Consider the following 17,937-nt stretch of genomic DNA (forward strand, 5'->3'; position numbering starts at 1 on the left):
TCCTTTAGGTCCTGGTTTTAAACCTCGCTGTAGGTTTCTCCTCTGGTGCTTTCACTGCTGGATGAACCGACGACGCACTAAATCAAAGAACTACAATCATCCCAGGCCATTTTTTTGTTTGTTTGTGTGCATTAAAAGAAACGTTTGATTCAATCAATGTTGTCTTTAGTCTTTCCCTGTGTAAAATAAATTACAATAAATGGTGATTATTTTATTTCATCTCTCTTTTTTCAGGGTGTGGAAATTAGAGCTGATTATTCTGATAATAGATTTGAATTAAAGAAGTTTTCTTTCATGTCAGCAAATATGACAGTTAAAAAAAAAATCACTGAAGCTCAAAAAAACTATATGTAACTAAGTTAAACATTGCAACATTAAAGGTCAGTGTGTAAGCAGTGACAGGAAATAGATTAGTGGAGTTGGATGGAACTGGTGTGGAACCAGGGTTACTTAGATTCCACACAGGGCCGGCACAAGCCTTTACGGGGGCCCTAAGCTGAATTTGCTTTGGTGCTTAACTATTATTGATAACCAGTGTCACTCTTGTTTGTTTGCTTTTTATTAACATTAAAGGGGAAATAAAATCACAAAAGTGGTGATACTGAACTTGAATTACTCAAGTAACCAAATAACTTAAGTTCAACACTATTCAGATAGCTAAATCTATCTAAAAAGATGTAATAATAAACAAATATGTTCTAATGTTGTTGTTTTTTCTCAACACACTGTTGATCCACTAGCGTAGTACTTTTACTAGTACTCTGGTGAGGTTCCAAGCGAGCCGAGTAGGTACTATGTGTGACGTCGTCAGAGTGGTCAAGTGCCGTCACAGGAAGAGATGTCTGAAACACAAATCAAGCCGAACAATGCCGAACTGTAGATCAGTTAAAAAGACTTAACAATCCTAAAAAAATGTGAGTTAATGTCCAACAATTACCAGGAAAATGTCTAAAATCTCAATATTGAACAGAGGAGTCTGGTGTATTTAGCGACAGTGAGCCGCGTCACAAACCCTGCCGCTGTATTTCAGTCCAGTGACTGAATAAGTTCCTCCTGCACGTTCAGTTTTTTTCCTGAAGTACTTTTAATTAACCGATTCTAATGATTCAGTTACACAGAAAACCAACCTAAACGGTGGCGAGGCGAGTCAAAGTCGAGCTGGGACCATAGTGGAAAAGGGCCATTAGTGACACCTAATGGTGAGACTGTATATTGTAACAGACTCCTCTACTCATCCCTCTCTTTCTCAAGCATGTCAGCAAACTACAGTGGTCTTCACATACCAGAAAGGATGTCGTTTTTCTTCATTTACATAGAAAGCGTATGGGTGCTCACTCACTACAAACATAGATCATTATTAATCTGATGGACACACTGAGACTGTTGATTTATCACTGAAGATAACATCTACGGAGTGGAGCAACTAGATAAACACGAATGATTTCCTCACACTGAAATATCTGTGTGGCTTTTAGTGAAGAAGAAGAAGTAGAAGAAGAAGAAGAAGGCCACTGTTGGTCCCTGATGTGCTTGGGAAACAGAGGGAAGGGTTGGAAGGAAGGAGTCGTCTGTTACAACGTGTCGTCTCACCATTAGATGTCACTAATCCTCACACACTGGACCTTTTTTTTAATATATAACCTCTGTATTCTTTCACGTGGGTCTCACCAGGCTCAGGGTTCAGCGAGCAAATCTAGGAGAAACTTTTCTGTGTATCTATCCCACAACACTTTTTCCCCAGTGAGGAGCCAGAACTCCACAAAGAGGCGATTCTCTCCGCTCATGAGGTTACGCTGTTTGTCCATGAGTAAATGCCTTTCCCTCACTAAAACATGTTCATGAGGTGACTCAGGGGAGGAAGGGAGGCAGAAGGGGGGAGAATTCTGACAGCTGCAATGGACAAGAAGTCGGCCTAACATCTGGCAACAGCAGATTTAAGTTTCAATATCAACAACCATACACTTAAATAATGTATGACGCTGGGTGTGGGCACTGAATTCACGAATAAACTTAATCGTGGTAAGCGTTATTGTCATTATGAAAAAGAAGCAACCATGATGAAACTTCATTAAAGACACAGTGGGTTTACATCATGTTATATTGCATATCGGTAAATCTGGTCATAATCTGGGTTTGTAGTTTATTTAAAAATGTATCTTAAAAACCCATTTTTACTCCATGGCTTTTGACCCATTTATTGTACAACTGTTTATTTGTGTTGTTTTAATACGTTCTACAATATTTTATCATTTAACTGTCTGTTTTCTTATGTTCCTAGATTTTATTTATTTCTTTTTTTTTATAAATCTTTTTATTCGTTTTTTTTGTTTACATATAACAATAGTTCACATATACAGTGTATGCAACAAGTCTTATAGTGAAATTAGCAGTTGGTCAACAACAACTTAACTAAGTCTGAACTGCTCCCATCAGCCATTAATAACCCTTTCCCATTCCCACCCACTGTTAGATAGAGAAAAAGAAAAAAACACATAAATAAAAAAACATATTAAAATGAATAAAATTAGAAATTAAAAAATAAGTAAATAAAAATAAGGGGGGAAAAAATAAAAGAGGTCGCAAGAAGGGCTGCCAGGTTTTATTAAAGGCATTATCAGAACCCGCCAGTGAAAACCTTCTCAAGCTTGATACGAGTTAGGACCTCTCTAAGCCAGCTATTGTGTGAAGGTGGAAATTTTATTTATTGCTGATGGACAGCACTTCTGTTTCAGTTGTTGTTGTTGTTAACGTGCTTTATAAATAAAGTTGGATAGTATTGGTTTGGATATTCATTACATTCAATACCTGAAATCATAACAAAAAAGTTCAAAAAGAGCAGAACTCCATCACTACTGAGCCTGTTGTGCATTTATGGTTTATTTTGCTTATTCATAAAGAGACACCACAGGAGTACAGGCGGGTTTTGAAGATAATGTGTATAAATAACAGAAAGCAACAGAGATTAATGTGAAGTTTACACCATTTTAGGGACAAACCCATTAAACCCAATAAACCCATTTGATGCACTGTATTATCTTTCGGCGTGTTTATATACGAGGCTCCAAGAACAAAGGGAGGTAAACTAACCAGCCCTTTGAATGAAGGATCAATACGGTTCATAGTGGGCTTTAGCTTCCAAGCCTGAGGTAAGTTTGCACTATACATTGTCTGTCCGCGTAAACATACAAATAAATAGCCTTTCATTCTCCATTTACAGGAAGAGTCCGAGTCACATCTGCAGGTCCAGTCATTATTTGTGTTAAGCAGGGTTTTTTTTTTGATCCAAGCCTGAGAAAATTCCCACTGTGGGACACAAAGAAGTTATTTTCACACACACACACACACACACACACACACAAAGCCATCCTTCTGAGCATTGTTTGTTCAGGAGCTAATATGATGCTATTTATGTTAAATCTGCTCTGATCATGGTGCTAAACTGTCCAGGCATCAAATAGACAATTTTTCCTGAAGCAAAAGCAACTGCATTTAATATCCTGTCTCTATTTTAACACAAGCTATTTCAATGAAAAATGTCCACCAAATGTCGCTGGTGGGAATGTAACAAAACTGAGGTTGGGAAGCACAATTGTTCAAAGAAATACTACCCTTATTCTAGTACTACAAAGCTAAACGCAAATCTGTGAAGTATCCCTTTAACTCCCTGGTGTGTGAGGAATACCTCTGGAGCAGCCCATGTCCAAGTGGAAAGGGAACATAGCTTGTAATCAAAGGGTTGCCAGTTAAAATCCAGACAGATCGAGGATGCCTCCCGAGTGATTGGGTAACTTGGAATTGCACACTCTAAATTGACCTCAGCCATCAAAACTCCAGCTCCTGCTTCTTCAGTGATGAGCCTTACAGAGGGAGAAGCTGAGAGAAAAAAAAAGTGAGGAATACTTCTGCCTCCTAGTAGTATTGTTGTTAAGTAAATAATCTCTATCACGTCCAACCACAACTTGTGAACATTGAACTTTTCAATGTAATTAACGCCCACCAGGCAGGAGGAAGTCTGGAACAGGTCAAAAACAAAATGGGCAATGTCAAAACTCCCAATTCCACACAATGAAGGACGATGCAACACCGTGAAATGTCATATGTAATTTATTCTATGTACAAACGAGATTTTGTATAAACTGTACAATCTTTTTCACATGCGGAGACCAAAAAAAATAAATCACAGGAGAAATACAAAAAAACAACTTTGTAAACTAGGCCAAGTAAACTTAACTGTGCATATGTACAACTTTTAAATTAATTAATTAATATACCTCCGTTATAGCTTATTTCTATGGCCATGTTCAAGGCAAGAGGTATAATCATCATGGATAAAATATGGAGTGGAATCATTTAAAGATGTTCTCCTTTTGCTTTTTTTCTCTGCTACTATAGACATGATGGAAAATGAACCTGCTCATTCTAATTCCGTGAAGCGTGCAAACATGGCTTTACGGACTGCATCTTTATACGTGTCGGAAGGAGAGAGGGTATAGTTGGTGCCTTTTGTCCCAAGTCCAGCTCCTTTAGTTCTCAGCTGTGCCTGAAGAGAAAAACCACAAACACAAGCATTTTTTTGAGTTTTTCAATAAACATATACAGTTATCCAGGCTGATGGCTTACGGATACACACTGACACCATCAGGCCAATATTTGAATACCTCAATGGGTGCAGTGATGCCCTGCTGGTTGCGACCAAGTCCTTTCCCCTCCTTCCAGCCCATGGCCTGTAGCATTTTGTTTCCGATATTGTCACTGTTGAGGCCGTCTTTGGTGGGCTGCTCATAGTTACTACGCAGTGAAAGAGAGATTTTTCTTGTAAAATTGAGATGTCAAAGAAACAAAAAGGATCAGAGAACAGTGATGTAAAACGAAACAATGTTGCTTACACTGTTGGTGTCGGTTGGCTAAATTTCTTCTTTTTGGGCGCCGGTGGTTCAGGGATGCCATATTTTTCTCTCCTCTCGGCTGCTCTGTCTCTGTATTTCAACTATCCACGGGGAGAAGAAAAACATTTTGAATCTTACATTGCCGTCACCTTGAAACGGGAACAGTATGACTCGAACAGCTGCCCTATTTGTATTGAGCCGAACCTCAGTCTCTTTCCTTTCCAACTCTTCCAGCTCTGCTTCGCTCATCTGCGACCTGCGGAGAACCTCTATGTTTTTCTAGAAGACACGAGAAAAGATAAAATGCCTACGTGAGTGAACTGCCATGATGTTTCTCACAGAATCTTTGCACTTCCCTCATTTACAAGCTACAACAATGTGTGGCGTTACCTTGTGGAGGTCAGAGAGTTGTTGATGTCGAAGCAGACTCTCTTTATTAGGAAACTGTCTCCTACACAGCAAGCAGGCCAACTTGGACCAGTCTGTCAGTTTATCCTGGCTGCACTCGCCGCCGTCAGTCTCGACTCCACCCTCTTCTGGGTCACTATCTCCACTGTAGGCAGCCACAAGGCCACACTAACCACACCACAGAAACAAACGCAGGGTTTCATATTGTTACGATGAAAGATGATGAAATTTAAATGTCAATAAAAGAAGTAATTGCAATCCTGCTAGAGAAAAGCTGGAAGTGTACTCACCTTGGAGGTGTTGGCTGAGCTAGTTGGTGGCTCTTCCTCAATGACCCTTGGCATCTCTGGCATCAGTCTTTCATAGGTTCCTGCCTGCTAATAAAAATTAAAAAAAACAAGCCCATAAATCAATCCATTCACTTAAAACAGTGACATTAGGTCCAAACCTTTTTATACATCACAACTGACTAAATATACCTTCTTTTCAAACAGCGTGAAACCAGCATCAGCAGCGGCTGCCTCCTTCCTCTCTTCTTGACTGATAGGCTGAAAGCTACTCTTGAAGTTCTCCTTCTGTTTGTTGAGACTTTTAGCCCACCGTTCCATGTCTTTAGCAATCTGAAAGAATCAGACGTAAAACGTTAAATCTTAAAACAAAAACAATGTGTGAAACTATTTTTCTGAACATGTGTATGTGATGGTACCTGCTGAGCAGTCTTGCTTTTGGGCTTCTCCTTTTTCTCCTTGCCGTCCTTACTTCCTGAGGCAGAGCCGCTCGTGGCGTTATCATTTTGTCCTGTGGGTGCGTCAGTTGGGGCTGGCAAGTACGCCTGCTTCTCACTGTCCCAGTACAGATACTGCTGGGTCTGAGAGTTGAAGTAATACTGAAAGCACAAGCATGTATATTGTCAAAACAATACACATTTAAGTACTCGCATGGCAGTGTACTGATGAGTGTACTGCTTACATGTGAATACGGGTCATAGTAGAGGCCAGTTTGAGGGTCATAATAGTAGCCAGAGGACTCATCATACTGATAGGTGGATGTATCCGGAATAGCTGTAAATTATACAGCATACCGTTATTTGCATAGTAGAAAACATATTTGCAATTTTGTACCTTTAAAAATGCAAAAACTAAATTCTCAAGCATTCGTGTCTGTTAATAAAACACTAACACCACATTAATCATGTTTTTAAGTTAAATCCTGCTTGATTCTCATACCAGGGTCAGCTTTCTGTCCAGAGGCTGCAGATGTACTGGCACTGGTAACGGCGGCTGCACCCACAGGACCAACAGACAAGGCGTTGAGGCTTGACAGATGTCCTGTTTGGGGTTTTGCCTCCATTTGCTGAGCAAGTGCCAAAGCCTGCAGTTAAGGTAATTGTTATTTTGGAGACCGTTACAACAAGCATTTTAATAATTGAACAAACGAGTCATTAAGCAGTTGTGCACATTACCTGAACAGCAGGCTGGGCAATTATATGTGGTTGGTAAACTTGGGCACCCTGTGAGATCACTACTCCAGCTGCAGTTGGAAGAATCTTGACACTTGGGGCGGCTACAATCAGAAAAGCAAAACCTTTTAGCAAATTGTCTTGCATAAAAATGTAAATATTATACGTCATTGATTTAGATTATCAATAATACCCAACTGTTTCACTTTCTAATATTGCCAATATTATCAAAGCATCTCTTACCTCCTAGAATTCCATTCCCCTGTGAGGTACTGGGCCCTGCTCCTTGATGGTAGAACGACTGGTATTCCTATTTTCAAAAAAAGTGATTGATTAACATACAATAGTGATAATGCCATTAGTTTCTATTGTGCATTGGTTGTATTTGTCTGAACATATAGCTAATGCCTTTACAATTTAACAGTCAAGAAAACAGATGCACCAATTCAAGATATCTATTAAAATGGTTCCTTTTTTCTCTTCTACTAACCTGTGACATTGGAGTATATCCTTCTTGCAGGTAGCTGTACTCAGACATTCCCTCTGAACTCTGTTTTGGCCAAAAAGGAAAATAGTCCATTACAAAAGATACAGCAGACAGGATCTTTTTGGTATTATTGATCAATAATAAGATTCTAAAAGAGAGTCCGACAATAAGCGCAGTAAAGCACATATCCACTGTGAGTTTAAGCAATGACATCAGACACATATCATACAAGTGCGTTCACAGGACAGGGAGTGGCCCTAAGTGTGAGAATTTTCCAGAGACCCTACAAAGTACACCTTTATGCGTCTCTGAAATGAACACTAGGAGATGGAAAATAACACAATGGTAGAAAATATAGGACCTTACCTGACTCGATGACCACTGGGCTGCAGCAATCGCTGTGCTGGCTACAGAGAAGGCACTGACACGATTCCCATCTGGTAGTAAAAGGTCCCTAAAATGGACAAAAAAATAATAAATAAATTATTTATGCATGGTTGAATTCCTCCTCACATTTTTGAAGGAGTTGTAGGAAGGTGATGAAGACCACATAAGACCAGCAGAGGAAATAACAGTTGGTGAAGGTCAAATTACAAAACACAATTTTTTCAAACTTACTTTCTAGCACTCTTGGCATAATCCACCCCAATTGTTTTTCCATCCAGTTTTAGAGTAGGCTGCAGTCCTTGGAGGATGGTTAGTAGCTGAGAGGCCTCCTGTGATAGGAATAAAAATAAAATAATGCAGATATCAACAAAGGGGCAATTCCACCCAGGAAAAATCTGATGAATTTATCAGTAGTAAAGCAAAGTCGAGGACATTTGTAAGTCGACGGTTGTTACAAAAGTAAACTCTGCCTTTATGTAATAGTACACTGTGCAAATGTTTATATGAGTGCTTTACCAAGGGAGAGGAGAGCTGTACAAAGGCAAAGCCTCTGTTCTGGCCCGTCTGCTTGTCCTTGATGAGACGAATATTGTTAGATGAAAGATTAGCATATGGTGCCAGGGCTGACATGATGGCTTCCACGGTGGTCAGGGGAGCAATATTTCTCAGGATGATTGCTGTACAGAACAAAATCAACATTTAAGAACAACCTACCACAGACATAAAATTTGACATGAAGTAATATTATAACATGAAAGTCCTTACTGTCGCCGTAGAAATCGCCACCATTCTGAGTTTCAGAGACTCCGGTATTACCGCTGGTTTCACTTTCTGTTGAAAGAATGACAGAAAAGTAAGCAGTGCATTCACCTTAAACATGAGTGCAATCAAAGAAGTGGAAATGAGAAAAAAAAAAGGAAAAGCCTGCGCTCAGTAAATGAGTGTCTACAATACTGAAGCTATATTATCTCATAAAGTAAATGATGCATTGTGTTTTGTTTTTGTTACTGTCAATGGGATTTCCCTATCCATGCACCTTGCCAACATTTAACAATTCTTATCATTTGGTTTACTGGGCCTCTTTAACTCCAAATACACAAGCTTTGCGTTGCGTCCAAGGCTGTCATGATGTCTGACGTCAGTGGCCTCTTGTTGGTCAAACTACTTACCAGCTTTGGCTGCTCCACATCTGAAGCACTTCAGCCTCCTCCGGAAATTGTACAGGCCACACTGCAAGTAACCGTTTACATCATTTTTATTACACACCTACTAAAGCCCTTTACAGTTCTGCCTCTGAGAACAGGCAGTCTATATTGGTGCAGCATACCATACTTACCTGAGACACAACCTAACCTTTACCACTCACATCTCAGTGAAGGTGTACCATAAAAATAAGCTGACATGACCGTAACAACTGTAATTTAAAAGGCTTTTTGTCTGTTTGTTTGCCTGTGTGTGTGTAGTGTTCTCTAGTAACATTATTGAGACAATATGACCATTAAAACCATGTACTTACAGTGTTGCAGAGCCAATCTTCATACTTGTTACGGGGATTGCTGTAGTGCATGTCCACAATTTTGCCCTGGATGGTCAGACATTTCTGAAAGAGAAGGACAAATATCAGTCAAGTGTTCATGGTGTGTATTCGTCTCATCAATAGAGCAACAGTGTTGGAAGGGAGAGATGGGGGAGAGGGATCCCCAACAGATAGCCTTTGTGTTAAAGACAGGCACATGATGTATATGTGAGCATGATGTATAGAGATTTCTTTAAGTGTTTGGGACCCGTGTGCCCAGACTAGGCTGGAGCGGAGTGTATGTTATGAGGAGTGACTTTGTTTAAAAAAAAAAAAAAAAAAAAAAAAAAAAAAAAAAAAAAAAAGAAATAATTTTTTCAGGGGGCTCTAACAGCAAAGTAACTATAATGTATTCATTCCTTCAGGCGGATACCCTCACAATAAGATTGAACTCTGCAACTTTGATGCTACTGTCATTACATACACAACTACAACTGAAGAAATTACTTCTTTGCAAGATAAATTCTGAATATAACCATCTCTATTAATATACATTTTTCCTGTGTTATATACACAACCCATGACTTTTAAAGATCAGTACAGTTTCCACACTACTTATTTAATACACTTTGGTTGCCTTTTGGTTTATTTTTGCAGATCCCCAAGATTAAAACTAGACTTGGCGATTGTGAAGCAACCTGATTGGTCTCCATCCACCGGGTAGCATCTTGCAAGTGATAAAAGTCCACGAAGGCGAAACCACGGCTTATACCTAGAGACAGCATTCAAATATAGACGGGAGGCGTGTTAGTTAAGAGTCCATGGGCATATTATTCAAACTCTTCCACAAACTGCTTCACGACCCAGGCCCTTTTGGATACACAATGGGCCACTCCTTAGGAGTTTAACCATGGCAAGAAATTTTGCTGAATATCATTGTTTGATACACACTCAACAACAAAGTGTGTGTCTGCCAACTGACTCTCTCATAACGATTATTACTTCTTTTACTTACCTTAAAAAGCTCCACAAGTAACTGAAATGAAAAGTCTGAAATCATGATTTTAAACCAGCTATAGAGTTATTTGATCAAGTCCCTCTTAGCTGCTATGGGAAAATGGGTCTGAATGGAAGCAGATTGTCCCAATGGTCAAAGACTGGGGGGGAGGTTGGAGTCCATCTTTCATCAGAATCTCACCTGTTTTTTTCTTCATTAGCCTGACGTCCACTGGCTGGGGTCCCTCCAGTTGGTCAATGGCAAAACGAATCTAAGTAACAACAGGATGTTTCTCATAATTATTGCAATTCCTCCCCATTTTAATAAGGCATTACATGTTACAAATGCACACACAAAACAAGGCACTTACATCATCTTCAGTGACGTGAGGAGACAGACCCCAGAGCATGATGGTCTTGCTCTTCTTCTCCTCCCCAGGCTCTCTTCTGTAATCCTGGTCTGGGAAGTCACCATCAGAGTGATAACCATCTTCAGATCTGTCACTGTTGCGTCGCTTCCTGTCTCTTTGCTTTAAAGCACACAATTCAATGCATCAATCAGTAAATGTCCAAAACACAATACCTTTAAAAAGTCAGTGAACATGAAAAATAACTACCTCCGGACTGTCTCTTGTTCCTCTGCGATCTCCATCGTAGCGATCACTGCGTCTCTCTTCTCCCCAGCGGCGCATGTTATGATCACGCTCTTGATCCCTGTCTCTTCTGTCACGCCATTCTGATTCATCACGGGACTGGTCAGAGCCATATCTACCACTCCGTTCTGTCCGACTTATCCTAAATAAGGGAGACATTGAATGGAAAAGTAAGACATCAGCGCCCCAGCACACCAATTCTTAGAACACTACTTCAAAAAAACACTCATTGACACAATTATGCCATCTAGTTACCTTTTCACAAATATAGTGAATCAAAGATTTTTGCTACAATGACTACTTTACATTGATTTTGTGGGACAAGTATAACATTTTTTACACCTGTAACAGTTTTATTACTAGTCGCTTATGTTGCTTCACATTTTGCCACATAAACCTGGTCAGTCTTAATTTCTTATAAATTTGTTTTATGACCTCATAAACACCAGCGATCCAATCACAAGAAAACAACAATAACTGTTCAGTACATTTCTTATTATGATTTCCCTACACTATAAAGATTCAAGGTTGTTCCTCAGTTTGCTTCCAAAATTGCGTTAGCCATTTTAAAAAGAAATGTCCTATACATTACATCTTTCGAACTAGTGTTTACTTTAGTTATAAAGGGTGGAATGCTCACAAGCAGGATGCCTTGTCGTCCCTGCATGGTTAACATTTCGATTGTAATTTTCATGAACCCAAACCCCCTCCTCAGGTTTAAATACAGAGTAAAAACAATACGTTTCACCTTTACGACTGTTGAATTAAATGACATACGGTACACTCATTTTGTGGACCTTAATTCATTGCTATATTTGTTTAAATACAGGACTGAGTTCATGACTAGCCCCACCTACCATGGCGATCGGCGCAAGGGCTTACTCACCTTTTATCAGCTCCCATTTTCCTCGCTGTCTCTTCACCCACACGACTTCTGGAAATAAAAAAATGTCAAATGACGCCGGTTAAACAAATCTCCCTTATATTTTTTTTAACAGGCCCAAACTACACAGACTCCACACTCTTAACAATACGCACAATATACCCTAAGATGGACACTGTAAACCCATAGCAAACACGTCTTACGCCAAAACCAATGACGTAAATGGGAGGTTTAAAGGGTTTTAACGTTCACTCTTTACATGTTTAAAACTCACCAGTGTCGGTTGTTGTTGTTTTATTTGATCGCCCACAACTACTTTTTCAAAGCGTGCGTTACAGAAGTGCAGGCACAAAATTCATCTTCCGTTCAAAGACTTCAGTCTTTACAGGACTACAGCGTTACCTTCTTCGTCCCAGGATGCATTGGTGTGAAACCCAGTGTATGCTGGGTGTTTTTAGTGCCCGGAATTTGCCTTGCAGGCAGAGGTTGAAAAGCCTTAAGTATTTATGTTAATATCACAGAAATAAATGTTGAAATGAGGTGGATTGGTCATAAATGACACAGTCGCGTGCTAATTAAACATAAATACGTGTGTACAGCATAGTGTAATCGTTAACGTTTGCCTGACAGTCTCAAGTGAGGGCTAACAAAGTCACAATTACCGCCATTTTGCTGGGCACGTCGCTGCTGTGCTTGGTTCATCATGTACACTTGTACATTGCACTTATGAGTAGCACTTTATACATGGGCATACTTGAAGCACTTACTTACTTACTTATAGCTCTTGTTTATACCCAACTGTTGAAATGCACTTATTGTAAGTCGCTTTGGATAAAAGCGTCTGCTAAATGACATCACTTGAATTTCCTTCGGGATCAAAAAAGTATCTATCTATCTATCTATCTATGTAATGTAATACACTGAACAAAAATATAAACATTGCTCCCATTTTTCATGAGCTGAACTCAAAAGATCTCAAACATTTTCTATATACACAAAATCCCCATTTCTCTCAAATATTGTTTACAAATCTGTCTAAATCTGTGTTTGTGAGCACCTCTCCTTTGCCGAGATAATCCATCCCACCTCACAGGTGTGGCATATCAAGATGCTGATTAGACAGCATGAACATGCACTGGAGCGCCTAAGGCTGGCCAAGATAGAAGGCCACTCTGAAATGTTCAGTTTTGTCACACAGCACAATGCCACAGGTGGCGCGAGTTTTGAGGGAGTGTGCTGACTGGAGGAATGTCCACCACAGCTGTTGCCAGTGAATTGAATGAATTAATTTTTCTACCATAAGCCGCCTCTAAAGGCAATTTGGCAGTACACTCAACCAGCCTCACAACTGCTGACCATGGGTAACCACATCAGCCCAGGACCTCGACATCCTGCATGTTCACCTCCAAGATAGTCTGAGACCAGCCACAAGGACAGGGCTTTGCTGCAAGTATCGGTTTGCATAACCAAAGCACAAACTATAAGAAACCGAATCAGAGAAGTTCACCTGCATGCTTGTCGTCCTCATCGGGGACGGGGTCTCGACCTGACTGCAGTTCGTCGTAACCGACTTGAGTGGGCATGTGATCACATTCAATCGAGTTGGAAGTGTTCTCTTCACGGAATCCCAGTTTTCACTGTTCAGTGTGAGTGAGCGGTTATGGTATGGGCAGGTGTATGTTATGGACGAGATCCTGAGGCCCATTGTTGTGCCATTCATCCACGACCATCACCTCATGTTGCAGCACGGCCCCATGTTTCAAGGATGTGTACACAATTCCTGGAAGCTGAAAACATCCCAGTCCTTGCATGGCCAGCGTACTTACTGAGCAAAACAAATATTTTGGTTCAGTGTATATCTGCTGCAGTAATGTAATCTAAAAAATAACATTAACTTGTCTCTGTGCCACCTCCTCAAACACAACATTACTTGTCTGTCTTGTGTATGGGACTGGCATTCATTCAGTTGACCAAGAATGTCTTTGGTTGATTACAGCCCCAATTGTTAAGACTCCTCAGTAATGTATGTATGTAAGTAACCCTTTACATATGGCAATCAATACCCCACTAAACACTGTATTAAAGAATAATATTATGTAATGTCAAGTGTGAGAAGACCAAGTGCTATTCATATATCACTATTAATACACAGCAGACAAATCTCTCTTTGTAATAGCCATTACACATTGATTAACAAAGTTTTCATTTTATGCCAGCATTCATGCCCATTCTATACACTGTCAACACTAACAATTTGATCTGTGCAAGGAGCATACTGTAATAATAATGTTAGTGTTTTCTATCACTGTGCAACTAATACTTTGGTAATTTTACATAAATGTTTTTGTATTTACTGCAACTTGCACAGGTAAAGCTACTACTTGACCCCTAAACTAAAACGTTCTTCCTGTGTCACCATCCTAATAAATAAGGGTGCATCTGTTTATCATTTATTACAATATGTAAATCATTAAACACCACCAAACAGTTCACTGTACAAGCAGGTTCCATAATAAAGATGACAACACAATGACTTGTTTAACATGGCACACAAGAATGTTCCTCTTTCATTAATCTCTAATGTGACAATGATACTGTATACACAGGTAGTCAAACAAATTGTGCTGATACCAGATTGTTTGAGTTCAACAACATTTTTGGAATCAATAATTACAGCTTATTATGTAACATTTATGATGCCTTAATCACTGATGCTGAAGACAAAGTTGTATCATCTATACAAATGCATCATGGGTTAAAACAACAGTAAATACAACCTTTTAATATAAAAATGGTCCACATGGCCCCATAAAATCAGGGTGGAATCCATCTCACTTATTGTGAATTGGGGAAGGAAGGAGGGGACAGGATAGATGTAGATGTTATGAATGTCCACAATGGGATCTAGGTCAAGGTCTCTCCTTTTGTCACCTGTAAATAGATACAAATTTGAATCAATTTACTCAAATCAAATACTCACGTAAAAAGCCACAAACCCGTTCATAAACGATGTATTCTACTTACTCTGGCTTCAATATACTCAATCCTCCTCTCCAGCGCTGTCAGCTTCTCGTTTAGAGTAGCCAAACGGGACCGACACGACATATCTGGCGATGAAAACTTGCATTTGTCAACAATTACAGTTCTCAGCTCATTAAATGGCACAGCGTACGCATGCTGTCAATAATATGGAACACTATCGGTTCTAATAACATTATTGCCGAAGAACACCATTCCAGCAGTTAAGTGTTGTACAGCAGCGCAGACTAGCGTTAACAGCGGCTAAAACTCTGGCTTAAGCCGTCTCAATGCTCGACAATTTAAGCCATTTGAGTTGACAGTTTTACGTGAAATATTCAGACAAAGTAGTTAATAGCAAAATATAAGGCAGCTCTACACGAAACAGTGCTTCCACGAGAATATAACGGCAACCCCGCAGTTAACGTTAAAGCTAGTTGCTAACTGGGAGTGGCCACTGAAAACATCAACACCATTGCTAACACTAGCAGGGTAGCAGCTAGGTTGATGTAGCATTTTCACAACGCTCGTACATCAGATGTTATCTAATCCGCCCGGTTACGTACTTACCGAATGAATTAAGAAAGTCGGCGATTTTTTTAATACTGCTTGTTATTACTTCTATGTACTCTCGATTCGCCCAGTCTTGGTGAATCTCTCTCTGCACAGGATCTTCTTGGCCAGCCATGTTGGACGAGTTGCTACCGGTCACTACAGCGAAGCGTTCATGCAAGGATATTGTGCATCCAGGAAGTGTGTCGCATACATAATGTGCCAGTTATTCAAGTCAACCTTGGGTAAAATCATACAAAATAAATAAATATATATTTAGTTTTTTACTGTTAGACATTGTATCACATACGTTTACTGTCATATATCAATGTGGTAAATTAAGTTTGTGTGAAATCATTTCAGCTTGAGTTAGCTAACTCAAGCTATTACTCATTTCGCCAACACAAAAATACAAATAGAGAAAGTAAAGTATAAATATATCACTCTGTTTCATAAGTACAATTGTCTGAAAAAATTAGATAAATAGCCTAACATTAAATATTAACCTAAATGTGAATCTAGCAACAGGAAACCTTTTATAATGACACCTTAACATTTTTTAATGAAGCTGGTTGGAATACAAACATTCCAAGCCTCTGGACAACATTCTCATAACGTTGTCATTTAGTTGTAAACAAAAATACAAGAACAAATAGGAACATTGTGTGGTCTTCATGCTGGAACTACAACATTTAGCGAATGTTAAGCTTCTGCATAACCCTGAGGGAACATTGTCTAAACATTAGTTTTTGGTTTGGTTCTAACCTTAGGAATGCCATGGGCTGGCATTCTTTTTACATTTTGTCACTCACCTAAGTGTACTTCTTTTAAACAATAATAAAGCAACTCATAGTATCTTTAATTGGCGATAAAGTTAGTCATATACACAAATGAGGTACATATCCAATGATCTACAGAAATAACTCACACTCACTAGGTCTGATGTAAAGAAAATTGGTCTTATTATTCTTCACAACACATGTGTTTTTATGCAATTAACAAAAATCACAGCACCATTTTCTTGACAGGAAATTTTATTCGGCAAATCCTCACGACAAAGAAATTTATCATACACAGTGGTCATGTCAGTCATTTACATCTTCATCAGAAACTTCCCTCACAAAAAAAGGCTTCGAGGAGTGTCTTCATTAAGTAAACAGACTTAACAACCATAGTGCACTGTATTGTAAAGGCCACATACTTTTTAATACTGCGACACACTTTAACTGTGGAAAACATGTTTAACTAATGCAACAGATGTGTGAATACCGATTAATCTTTGGAGCCAGACTGGTTGTAACTGATATTTTATCACTGTCATACAGGGTGTTTTTGATGCACACCTTACTTGACCTTCTTGAGTAGCTCTTTAATATCTGCCTCAAGATTCATGGTCAGGAAATTTCTGCTGTAGCGCTTGTAGGGTTCTCCATCAGGGCTGACCAGGAACTTCTCGAAGTTCCAAGCAACGTCATTCCTGCACACTGGACTCCAAATGATGAACTTTGGATCGGTCATGAGAGCCATGGTATTATCACTGGGAAATGGGAGCTTTTCTCTCAGATAGACAAACAAGGGGTGTGCATCTGCTCCGTTCACATCCACCTTTTCAAGAAGCTGAAACTTTGGTTCAAAGCCATTCCCTGGACGGACATACTTCAGAGATCTTAGGATTTCATCGTTTTTGGCATTCTCCTGTTAGGAAAAAAAAGACAGAAACACATATTCAGAAATACAAAATGAAGCTACCTACAATTTATCTAATGCTATACCTAGTTTGGGGGTAATCATGTTAGTACTTTGAGTATTTTCTTATTTTCTTAAACATAAACTTCAAAAAAGGGAAGTGTATTTTTTCACTCCCGAACTGACTGCTTCTGTAATTTGAATAAATATTCATAAATGCAAACCTATGACCAGGTTTTATAACATGAGGCCATGTCAAATTAATTCTTCTGCACTGAATAATTTATTATAATGGGTCATTGTGATAATCCTCAGCACAATACTAAACTACTAATACCTACGTTACTTATGAGTAACTTATGAGGCACTAGAATTGTTTCCAAGTAGGATGCGGTTTTGCTCTATGTGATGATGATAAAAAGATGCCCTGCATACCCGATCACACTCTACACATGTATGATTAATGAATATCTACCTGACGTCCTCACATGTCCAAATTCACACATTACACTTACCTGATGTCCAAACTGATTGCAGGGGACACCCAGAATAACAAGTCCTTGGGAGGAATAACGAGAGTGGAGCTCGTTCATCTGAGTGTAGTCCCTGGTTGTTGTTCCTCAGAGAGACGCCACATTTTCAATCAGCACAACTTTCCCCTTCAGTGTTCCGAAACTGAAGGTGTCTCCAGACAGCAGCTTGGCTGTCAGCTCATAAAACTGTCTCACTTTCGCAGTCATTCTTCAGAACTCCGGGTAACTTCAACGGCAAAGTCGTTATCAAGCGACGTGGTGCCTCGAGCCTTCACCTTGTTCACGGGGGCGGGGCTTGAATGTTACACTACCACCCAAGGTCTAAGTGTAACCTTACTTTTATTATTATTATTATTTCACTGTTTATTATCTGAAAACTGTAATTTTCTGTGATGAACGTGCACGATTATCCAATTACAAATAAATGTCTCATTTTGGAAAACGAAATATTTGATGTACTTTGTTTTAGTTTA

The 17,937-nt window shown here is 39.4% G+C and overlaps 3 protein-coding genes across 4 annotated transcripts; all 3 read right to left on the reverse strand.

Annotated features, from left to right (window-relative positions):
• Positions 1-4,086: 4,086 nt before the first annotated feature.
• Positions 4,087-12,105, reverse strand: rbm5 (RNA binding motif protein 5). Of its 2 annotated transcripts, none has more exons than XM_044023434.1 (25): positions 11,950-12,105; positions 11,679-11,726; positions 10,757-10,934; positions 10,511-10,669; positions 10,342-10,411; positions 9,842-9,915; positions 9,144-9,227; positions 8,797-8,857; positions 8,393-8,458; positions 8,144-8,304; positions 7,859-7,956; positions 7,607-7,694; positions 7,244-7,303; positions 6,997-7,063; positions 6,757-6,857; positions 6,521-6,665; positions 6,264-6,355; positions 6,001-6,180; positions 5,774-5,914; positions 5,585-5,668; positions 5,277-5,462; positions 5,091-5,165; positions 4,887-4,987; positions 4,659-4,788; positions 4,087-4,540 (listed from the first exon to the last, which is right to left on the reverse strand). In XM_044023434.1, exons 2-25 carry the CDS (start codon positions 11,693-11,695, stop codon positions 4,415-4,417), a joined length of 2,544 nt encoding a protein of 847 aa, XP_043879369.1. In that variant the 5' UTR covers positions 11,696-11,726; positions 11,950-12,105; the 3' UTR covers positions 4,087-4,414. The 2 variants fall into 2 exon arrangements, with proteins under 2 accessions (XP_043879369.1, XP_043879367.1); XM_044023432.1 differs by having other exon boundaries at positions 5,585-5,671.
• Positions 12,106-14,112: 2,007 nt separating this feature from the next.
• Positions 14,113-15,446, reverse strand: brk1 (BRICK1 subunit of SCAR/WAVE actin nucleating complex). Its single transcript, XM_044023441.1, has 3 exons — positions 15,264-15,446; positions 14,700-14,782; positions 14,113-14,606 (listed from the first exon to the last, which is right to left on the reverse strand). The coding sequence occupies exons 1-3, from the start codon at positions 15,379-15,381 to the stop codon at positions 14,580-14,582; spliced, it is 228 nt and encodes a 75-aa protein (XP_043879376.1). The 5' UTR covers positions 15,382-15,446; the 3' UTR covers positions 14,113-14,579.
• An 815-nt stretch (positions 15,447-16,261) lies between these two features.
• On the reverse strand, positions 16,262-17,752 carry gpx1a (glutathione peroxidase 1a). Its single transcript, XM_044023440.1, has 2 exons — positions 17,447-17,752; positions 16,262-16,940 (listed from the first exon to the last, which is right to left on the reverse strand). The coding sequence occupies exons 1-2, from the start codon at positions 17,669-17,671 to the stop codon at positions 16,590-16,592; spliced, it is 576 nt and encodes a 191-aa protein (XP_043879375.1). The 5' UTR covers positions 17,672-17,752; the 3' UTR covers positions 16,262-16,589.
• Between the last annotated feature and the right edge of the window lie 185 nt (positions 17,753-17,937).

This window comes from Solea senegalensis, linkage group LG4, assembly GCF_019176455.1.
Source record: "Solea senegalensis isolate Sse05_10M linkage group LG4, IFAPA_SoseM_1, whole genome shotgun sequence".
Classification (NCBI taxonomy): domain Eukaryota; kingdom Metazoa; phylum Chordata; class Actinopteri; order Pleuronectiformes; family Soleidae; genus Solea; species Solea senegalensis.